The 10740-nt window shown below is 43.4% G+C and overlaps 1 protein-coding gene across 3 annotated transcripts in view; it reads right to left on the reverse strand.

The window, feature by feature from the left end:
* Positions 1–4912: 4912 nt before the first annotated feature.
* MAP3K13 (mitogen-activated protein kinase kinase kinase 13) overlaps positions 4913–10740 on the reverse strand; it is a 164077-nt gene continuing 158249 nt past the window's right edge. For all 3 annotated transcript variants that reach the window (XM_058556169.1, XM_058556170.1, XM_058556171.1), the window contains 3 exons: positions 9745–9815; positions 6526–6823; positions 4913–5729 (listed from right to left, as the gene is read on the reverse strand). In XM_058556169.1, coding sequence (XP_058412152.1) covers positions 5628–5729; positions 6526–6823; positions 9745–9815 — 471 coding nt within the window. In that variant the 3' untranslated portion in view covers positions 4913–5627. The remainder of the gene's footprint in view (positions 5730–6525; positions 6824–9744; positions 9816–10740) is intronic.

A 10740-nucleotide genomic window follows, 5' to 3' on the forward strand; every position in this document is an offset into this window, starting at 1 on the left:
CCATCTGCTTGGGGACTTGGCTCTGTGAAATCCTGCCATCATGCTCTGGTTATGTGACAGTTAACAAAAGCTTTAACCCAACTCCTTTGGGGTCACCCTGTTTCTCAGAGCAGTGATTTCAGAGCTCCCCTCTTCTGCCACCTGTCCCTGAGAAGTGTTCCCAGTTCCACAAGGGTCCCCCACTTGGCAGCCTAGTTCATTCCAGTTTGAATGGGTGCTCGCGGTATCGGTGTAACATGCAAACAAGCAGAGTAATGTGATTCTTAACGTGCTCGTCTGTGAGGTTGGTAACACCGGTGATATGAATATACTAGGACATTTATTCTATGAAATCAGCAAAGAAGAAAAATCTTGCTGCCTGGAAAGGCACTAAATTCATATTGACAGTACAAGTCAAAGTGTTAAAAAGAATGTCACGTTGTTTTGGTACATTAGTCTCACAGAGTCTAAGGAAGAAGCAAGTAACTGGGACTTAACATATTAATTTTTTGTTTATAGAAGTTGAGGGAGGAACATGCTAATTTAACACAAATGATGTAAATGAAGAGACATTTTGAAATTCAATCAAAGGAATTAGTGACTGGAGATTATTCAATTGGAATTGTAGTCCAAAATGGCAGTGAGGGGGCCAGCCCCGTGGTGTAGCAGTTAAGTGCGCACGCTCTGCTGCTGGGGCCCAGGTTCGGATCCCGGTTGCGCAGCGATGCTACCGCTTGTCAGGCCATGCTGTGGCGGTGTCCCATATAAAGTGGAGGAAGATGGGCACAGATGTTAGCCCAGGGCCAGTCTTCCTCAGCAAAAAAAAAAAAAAAAAAGAGGAGGATTGGCATGGATGTTAGCTCAGGGCTGATCTTCCTCACAAAAAACAAACAAACAAACGAAAAAACAAAATGGCAGTGGGTGGAGGCAAGTGGCCTTTTCCTGCCAATGGTATTGCTCCGACAGCCATAGGGTGGGATCCATAAGAACACTGATGGGATCCTGTCATTCTCTTGTCAAGGCTAACTCAAAATCTCAAACCACCTTTAGGAAATTAATTATAAGCTTAGAGCTGGGATGGCAAACAGATCTCCCTTTCACACCAATTCCAATCAAGTGGTAGTTGTTGCTCCAAGTGCTGTGTTGTGAGAGCTTCTGAGGCTGTGTCCAGGCTCAGCAGGAAAGAATATGTTGATCAACAAATAACGTCGGTCTTGGGTGTTTAGAGTGGAGATAGTAGATGGTGGTATGTGGTGGTATTTTGGTTTCTGGCTTAGTGGAAAAACAAAACAGCACACTATACTGCAGAGCAAGGCGGGAATTCCTTGGATTCCAAATATTATATTCTATTTTGCAGAATTCAGTTTCAGGAAGTTCAAGTAGGAACATTTTAAGGGGAGAAAATTGAGACATAAGGGCATGTAAAAGAAGAGTAACTCATTTGATCAATAAGGATGCACTGACACTGAAAGGATGTCAATGCTGCACAGTGGGGGAGGGCATTTAAAATTAGGTTGGAACCAGGAAAACCCAAAACCATCAAATCTATTACTTAGAGTAAGAGGGAAATTTAGCACAATGAGGCCGTGAAATGTATGTCTAGTACTTTTTAAATTCTACTAAAAATATCCTTAATTCTAGAAGGATGAATTTGTTGATACTGAAGTTTTTAAATATCTGAACTTCAAGTAGGTCATAACCAAATCATCTTACAACAGAGCGAGTATCTTCACCTTTCTGAGTAGGAGTTCCACAATCTTGCAAACATGTCTAAACTTTAGTGGTGGTAAGGTCTATTATAATTTCAAAGTGGACGTAGGCTTCTCAGTCCCTCTGCTAAGCAATTTTAAGAGGAATTGTTATACAGAGGACATGATCTAGAAATAGATGGAAATCAGAACCAAATGCTCATCTGCAACACAAATTAAAACTCATTATCTTCCAGTAAGTCAAAAACAGATGCTAAATGAATGTGGACATTCATCCCAAGGGGGTTAAACTTTCAATCAACAATGAAGCTTGAAATCACAGTCCTGTGAGGTTCCTTAAAGCACTGTTACACAGTTGTCAGGACTGAAGGATTAGCTCTTAAATTCCCTGAGCTCTTGATTCAACACTCTTCAGATGACTGTGGAGTTGTTCTCAAAGAAACACACCCCAATTCAAAATTGTCCTTGTTAGCTCAAGGCAGGCAGTGAAGGGCAAGGCTGGAGTAGAAAGGCATTTCTCTTTTTAACCTAGACTAAAGACCCTGTTCTTCTATGAAGCCTCTAGTCACTTCTGCTAAGAAATAAATAAAAACGTTCAATGTGGAACTTTATTCAACTCTGGACAATACAGTAAGTGACTGAAGATTCAACACTGTCTGCTACTCAAATATGTTCATAACAGTGAATCGAGATAGGTATATGGCATTATCATGACAGACAGTCAGGATGGGAATTAAAAAAACTTATCAAAATTATGAGGTATCAGGTGTGGGTTTTCCAGCAGGACCATCACTGAAAGGTGTAAGACAGATGCTGACCCTCATGTTTCTCTTTTGCCACTACAGGTGGGCAAGAACTGGACAAGCTGAAGTGTCAGTGCTTTATGTCGGACAGAAAGAGGGCATAGAGTTGTAGGTTCTCTGTTCCCAGAAGAAACAAACCAGAGAGATTCACAGGACAGTGTGGTCTAAAGTCCGAGGATGGAAAATAGGGCCTTTCAAGGTACTTTTCCAGCCCTGCGATCCTCTAAGTGACTAGGCCTCATTCTAGAATTTCTCCAGTCTTGTTATGGGATGACATTACAGCTAGGCATTTTATGTCATGCCATATATATATCTCCATATCCTTTTTTTAAGTCTCCCTGCTACTCCCAACAAGGAGGAAAAAGGTTGGTTTTGTGGGATCTATCTGGCAGGAAGGAGATTACAAACTATGTTGCCAGTTCTTGAAACAATCTAACCCACGGGCCCCGTGCAGAAACTCTCTAGGTCTCTTCCTTTCAGGGCATTAAATAGTTCTCTTTTTGCTTCTAATGTAGTCCCACGATTTTATTTCTTAATAAACTGGAGAAAGTTTACAGCTTTTGAAGTATTTGTCCATCCACTCAGTCATGTGCCCAGCCAGGAGCTTTCATGATCAAGTCAGAATCACAATGTATCCGCTGGGCGCCAGGGCAGAACGCTCGTCCTCAGATGATTGTAGTTGTCCACAGAAAACGAGGGGATACAACTAGGATGAATACCAGGGAGCTCCCAAATGGCAGTTCCATTATCATTCCTTCATAAAAATCATAAAAATCCATAATAATTCATAGTTAGCAATAAACACAATCATTGTGCCACACAGTAAACCACACCTTCTGATCGACAGAAAATGAGAATGATAATAATTATTATAAAATAAAATAACAATGATAATAATGCCATAACTTAAGATCTTTCATGTAGTCCAGCTACAGAATTTATACAAAATGGAATAATTTAATGCAAACAATACTGCTCTCTGTATAAGTTAAACATTTTCCTTCATTCTACCTAAGAGCTATAAATTATAGACACTAAATTTTAAATCAATGTCTCAACATAAAGTGTAAACAAATGGAGGGATCAAACAAGCAAAAGGAACTGCTCTAACTTCCCTCCTGCCTTTCCTTTTTGGCCGATGCAATCAGTGAAACCCAGAGGAGGGCAACGTTTTCATCTATGTTGGAAATGGGTTAAGACCTGTATGTGTCAGTCTCTCCGAATGTCCAATATGATGCCATGTCAGAGAGTCTAGCCATCTTCTTCAGGTCTTGAGCCTAGAGAGGTTGTTTAACAGGAACCGATCTTGGAGACAGAGACAGGAACTAGGCCGACATCAGTTTTTATATAAAATTTTAGATAAAAATGTCCTTAAAGCTGAGGCACCACGAAGTACCTTGGGATGCTTTTCAGAGCCCATGACCCTGGAGACAGGAAGGACCTCATGCCTTGGACAATGTACAATCTTTCCAATTTCTGTTTAGCATCAGTTGTTCTTTCCATAAATTTCCAAATCCAATTATTCAAAACTGCATCGATGCAAAGTGAAGTAAAACACATTGTACAAGTAGCATTTAACAAAAATGCTATTGTGGTGGGAGACGGGTTGTCTTTTGCAAGTTTCTTATTTTGCCTTTATTCTGATAGCGGTAGCCAGTCACTAAAGCTTCCAGGATGGAATGAGTTAATGAATAAAAACAAGGGGGATGGCTTGGCGTTGGACATTGCACAGACTCACACACATCCTAGCTGCCTTCAAAGTCTGTTGTCCTGTTTGAATCAATATGACTCTGGTAGACAAGCAACTTGGTTCCAGGGAGGGGTCATCCCATCTTCTCCACGTAGCTGAACTGAGACATCCTGAGAATGTACTTCTACAAATTCCACATTTGCTTTTCCAACACTGTTGTAAATTTTCTTTTTCTCTTATCCTTCTTTCCTCCTCAGGCCCACCCATCCCCCTCCTTTTTTTCCTAAACAAAGTGATCAACAGGTGGAAAGGAAATAGGCTACAAGAAAATGGCACTTGAGTCTGAAAAATCAACACATTGGTCAAGGTAACACATTTGTCAAGGTGATGACAATGACAGCATTGAAGAGGAAGTATTTGTCAGGGACAAGGTTTGGTGCTAACTGTGTAAGTCTTACTACCGAATGCTGCTTAAAATTTTAGAAATGAAATCAGCTTCCGGGCCGACCCCGTGGCTTAGCGGTTAAGTGCACGCACTCTGCTGCTGGCGGCCCGGGTTTGGATCCCGGGCGCGCACCGACGCACCGCTTCTCTGGCCATGCTGAGGCCGTGTCCCACATGCAGCAACTAGAAAGATGTGCAGCTGTCACATACAACTATCAACTGGGGCTTTGGGGGAAAAAAATAAATAAATAAAATTATTAAAAAAAAAAAAAAAATGAAATCAGCTTCCAAATACACAATTTTCTTTTTCCTCCTAGAGGAAGTACATGCCCTCAAAGACCCTGGGTGCAAGTATCTGGTCACCAAACTTTTCTAGGTCATTTTCATCACCCATCTGGACAAGCTGGTTGAACTTAATGTGGCCTGTTCACAAGTTACCTGGAATTGCTTTTCTTTTGCTCTTCTTCGTTTTCTAAAACGCTCAATATGTCTTGCTCTGGCTCTTCTTCAGTCACTTATGGCCAAAAGAACTGGTCCCCTGTTCAAGTAGCAATAATACCTCCTGGCCCCACCAATTCCCAAGGATATTGCTCCTAACTGCCACTTCTTTCTTTTCATTCTTCCTTTCTCTCTCTCTTTTTTTTTGCAAGAGATTATTGTCTCTCTCTATATATCATATATAGTTCACTCTTTACAGTACAAAGTGTTAAAATGTCAAACAAAAATAAATATCAATGTTACAGTAGCTAGAATATTCAATAAAATAGATCCCTGCCATTCTTGATTGAGAAGTTCGTGAGACTTAATTTCATTTGGATATTTTTTTCCAGAGATTTGCAAAGTCTCATGTTCCTGTTATTGCAGCTCGTTTCTAGGGGTAGGAAAGATAGGGCAGCTCTCTTCCTAGACAAAAAAGCAGGGAGAGAGTGGGAAGAGTCTCGGGGTGGGATGGATTTGAAATGCCAGTATAGTCATGAGATCTTCAGGATGGGTATTCTTTCATTACCAAGTAGCAGAGCTGTAGTGTTTATTGGTCCTAACTGTGGCATCAGAACACTCCCCATCTGAAGAGTCACAGTCCGATTCTTCAAACTGCATAGGATTCTGCAAAGTCAGGACAAAATAAAACCTTAATTCATTTTTGCACTCATTCAGCAAACATATGTTGAACACCTCCCACACCACAGGCACTGTGCTGGGTTGCTGGGTAAGGGGGTTATGAAGATATATAATGATGATGATGACGATGACAATTATAACAGTACCAGCACCCCCCACCACCACTTATATAGCATTTACTATGTTCTATGCACAGCTGCAAATACTTTACATCTATTAATCCTCACAACCACCCTATGAGATAGATGCTGTTATCATACCCATTTTACAGATAAGGAGACTGACCTACAGAGAGGTTAAGCGGCTTGCGCAACATCGCACAGTAAGTAAGTGGAAAGGCTGGGATTTGCATCTAGGCAGTTGGATTCCAGGGTATACACTTTCAACCACTATGCTATCCTGCCTCTCAAAAGGCACTAAATGCACTGAAGTGTTACATGTGCTATGACAGTATCTTTCAGGGGACAGTGGGGACATGGAGGAGGAGGGCGCATGCCCTTAACCAGGTTGGGAGATGGGGTCGGGAGGAGGTGATGTTTGAGGTAAATCTTGGGATGAAGGGTTCCTGAGCAGCTCAATGTTTGTGCCTCATTTGGGAGCACTGCCCTCACTGCGAGGAGCTCCGTTAATCTCTGCCCTTCTACTTGCTTCACAGAGGCAGTTGTTTTATCTTATGTACTACACGATAATTGTCAAGGCCCTAGAGACTTGAGCATGTTCTAACCCAAAAAAGCTACAAGAAGGGAACAGTGATGAGAGGAGAAGGGAGAGAAGCCCTCACCTCATAACCTCGGTCCTCCGCACACAGCTTGCCCAGAGACATCTGTGTCTTCACGCGGCGCACAGCACACTCCTTGTCAGAGAGCCCATCCGAATGCGAGGATATCTCAATGGGGATCTCCGGCGTCTGGGACAGCAGGTCATCTAGCTTCTCTGCCAGGCGGTCTTCAAGTTTATCTGCTAACTCATCTGGACTGTTTGAGTGGTCACTGGTATTTCCCTCCTCTCCATCAGACACAGAGAAATTCTCAGAGCTAAAGGTTGAATACGACTGGCAACTGCTGATACAGCGATGGGGCCTAGAACCACAAAGAACCAGAACAACTTCATCACAGAAACAGCTACTTCCCTTTCCTTGTCTGTCCATCACAGCTTGGGTGTGAGGTCATCTCGTTTTTATCCTGCCCCTGAGGGAGATTCAAATCCAGATAGGTAGAAACTAGATAAACTTTAAAGCAACAGAGAAGGACATGTGAATTTTGGTTTATATATTTATGTGGCTAAACACTACACTCCAAAGCTACCACTTTGTTGTTTTTTGTTTTTTTTGTGAGGAAGATCAGCCCTGAGCTAACATCCATGCCAATCCTCCTCCTTTTTTTTTTTTTAATTTATTATTTATTTTTTATTTTTTTTTGTGAGGAGATCAACCGTGTGCTAACATCTGCCAATCCTCCTCTTTTTTTGCTGAGGAAGACTGGCCCTGGGCTAACATCCGTGCCCATCTTCCTCCACTTTATATGGGACACTGCCACAGCATGGCTTGCCAAGCAGTGCATCGGTGCGCGCCCGGGATCCGAACCAGCGAACCCCGGGCCACCGCAGTGGAGCGCGTGCACTTAACCACTTGTGCCACCGGGCCGGCCCCAACCAATCCTCCTCCTTTTTTTTTTTTTCCCCAAAGCCCCAGTAGATAGTTGTATGTCATAGTTGCACATCTTTCTAGTTGCTATATGTGGGTGGCGGCCTCAGCATGGCCGGACAAGCGGTGCGTCGGTGCGCGCCTGGGATCCGAACCCGGGCTGCCAATAGCGGAGCGCCCGCTCAACCGCTAAGCCATGGGGCCGGCCCCCAAAGCTACCACTTTGGATGGCTACTACTAGTTTTTGAAAAAATTGGCTGGTCTAATCATCCTGTGTACACATATGCACAGTATGGAAATGTTCAAATTGAAATTATGCTTCTTATTCATAGAATCCTAGATTCTCAGGTGAAAGAGATTTTGGAGATTCTCTGGTTTGACTCATTTCCCAGATCAGAAAACTGAAGCCAGAGAAGAGAAGTGACTTGTTCCAGGCTACACCATCAGAGACGGCAGAGCTGCGGCTTGGGCGGGGCCAGTCACACCCGGCTCAGTGTCCTCTACCCCACCCCACCCCAGCTGTAGTTCCCATTGGGCATGGCAGCCCTGGAAGGCCGAGTGCCTTTACCACCCCTGTCCACCGACCCCCCAACAGGAATGAGCTTGGAAGGAACATTCACTCTGCAGCTGGGGACGCTGCCCACCCAGTTAGTGGTTCATTCCAGTTAACATCTGGGTTTAGCTCTGATGTGGCAAAGCTTGGTGCGGGGGGAGCCTGGAATTTGTAAAAGTTCCTCGTTTCTTTCCCATTGTTTATAAGTAGCCTAGCAAATAAGAATGCTGTTAGCTTATACTGGTTTTAAAAACAAAACAAATAATAAAAGACCACTGCCTTTTCCCCCTGTCATTGTCTGATCTTTCTGTATTAGTACAAGCAATTTCGATGGCATATGCTCTGAGCCTGGCAGGTGTTTAGGCCAGGTGATGGGCTGGGGGCGGGGATCAAGGACACACGAACAGAAGATGGAGGGCGCCCAGGTGGGCAAGGGAAGTTAAAGAAGGACTCAAAGCTCCCGATCCAGAAGGAGACAGGGAGAAGAATGTTATAACATAAAAAGCAAAACCACATGGTAAAAACATAAATATAATCTGCATTATAGCAAAAATAAAGGTGAGAAGCCATTAGGTGGCCTGAGTTCATGGTGTGTCATAGGAACAAAAGCTGGGAGTAACATCACTGTGATGCCAGCAGAATGAGTTCAGAGGATGAAAAGACATCTGACTCGGGCTCAATCTCACCGCGTAGGAGAAAACAGTGTCCAAGAAGACAATAAGACAGCAATAACGACACGGCAGGACTAGCTCAGGGGATGAGAACAGATTTCAACTTTGTGCAGTGTGGGGACGCAGAATACAATTTACCAAAGGACTAGGAGTCCCTTGGTTTGCAGAGAATTCCTGTTTCTGGGCAGGGACACAAACCTTCCTGGGAGATTCTTTGAGCCTTACTCTTCAAGAACGGAAGGCCTATTAGCAGAACAGTCTCCCTGGAAGGAAAACTACCTTCCCTGTGTCTACACAGGAGCAGCTCTATTCTAGAAGTAGGGGGTGTCGTCCTTTTTTAATCCTACGAGCAAAATTATCATCTCTGGCTAAATAGGAAGTTATTTCTAAGACTGGGTTGAGGAAGTCTCAACTTATCTAATTATAATTAATTTGAGGTATAAAATTCATGGAGAGTGCTGCAGATTGAACTGTGTCCCCCCCAAATTCATATGTTGAAGGCCTACCCCCAGTGTGACTGAATCTGGAGACAGGGTGTTTAGGAGGTAACTGAGCTTAAATGAAGTCATAAGGGTGGGGCCCTAATCTGATAGGACTGTGGCCTGATAAGAAGAGGAAGATCTCTCTCTCTCTCCCACCATGTGAGGACACAGCAAGAAGGCTGCTATCTGCAAGCTAGGAAGAGAGTTCTCATCAGGAACCTTTATCTTGGACTTCTAGCCTCCAGAACTGTGAAAAATAAATTTCCATTGTTTAAGCCACCCAGTCTGTGGTATTTTGTTATGGCAGCCTGAGCAGACTAATACAGGGAGGTATACTAGAAACCAATAGAATTACCCAAAAAACAGCATGGCCATCTCTCATAAACTGCCCACTATATTCTCAATTGTTACCTTGAATGTGTATTTATGTGCCTCATCTTGAAGTTCCTTTGAAATGAATTCCGATGAACTGGGGTCTGCTGTGCACAGCCAGCTACCAAAATGTGGCAATGGGAAACCATGAACACAGTGAGTTCAAATTTCCCTATAAGTTGGCTGTTAGAAAGTGACCTGGGACTGAAAAGGAAGCGTGGCAAACTCAGGATTTCCCTCGATTACACCGAAAGCAATCATATGTGTTTGTTGGTTTTACCTCTGTCTTCGTGGAAATTCAACTTCACTATCTACTTCCCCTTCTTCCTCTTCTGAGGAGTCATCTCCACTCTGAGGAGGACAAGGAGAAAAGAGTTTTATTTCTCTCTCTCTCTCTGTCACTCACACTCACACACACACACACACACACACAGTCCTTGTAAAACATTTAATTATCATCAAAAGGCATTGAGTAGTAGCTTGCTATCATTTTTTTTGTGTGTGAGGAAGATCAGCCCTGAGCTAACATTCATGCCAATCCTCCTCATTTTGCTGAGGAAGACTGGCCCTGGGCTAATAACATCCGTGCCCATCTTCCTCCACTTTATATGGGACGCCACCACAGCATGGCCTGACAAGCGGTGCATCAGTGCGTGCCTAGGATCCGAACCCGAGCCGCCAGCAGTGGAGCGTGCACACTAAAGCGCTACGCCACGGGGCCGGCCCCCAAGAGTATCATTTTTAAACATATGTCTTCATTCATTTAGCAACTTTTCCATGTGTCCATGATGACAGGCCCTGTACTAGATGCTGGAAGACATACAGAACTCAGTAAAACATTATCTTTGCCCTCATGGAGGTGAAGGCTCCATGAAGATGTCCAGAGGTGAGTGATGGAGAGAGAAAACTAGAGGTCTTGCATTTTGGGGTGCTCTCTTGTAATCATTGTCACTAGTGGTTCTAGACTCTGACACAGAGACTCCACCAAGAAGTGATCTTTCAGTTCTTCAAAGCCCAACAATTACTTTCTCCCCTTTTATGTACCAATCACTTTTTCACTATTATAGTTATTACGTGTATATCATCTCCACTACTAAGACATAATTATTTGAGGGTCAGAGTATATCTTGTATTGTATTCCTCATTCTACCATTAATACAACGCTGCATACAAAACAGGTGCTTAGTACATTATTGAGTCAGCATGTTGGCAGGCGTGAGGGAGCTCTGGTTGGGAGATCTGAGGCCTCGTGATTGCCAGGGCTCTGTGGTTGATC

The sequence above is a fragment of the Diceros bicornis genome, chromosome 15, assembly GCF_020826845.1.
Source record: "Diceros bicornis minor isolate mBicDic1 chromosome 15, mDicBic1.mat.cur, whole genome shotgun sequence".
NCBI lineage: Eukaryota > Metazoa > Chordata > Mammalia > Perissodactyla > Rhinocerotidae > Diceros > Diceros bicornis.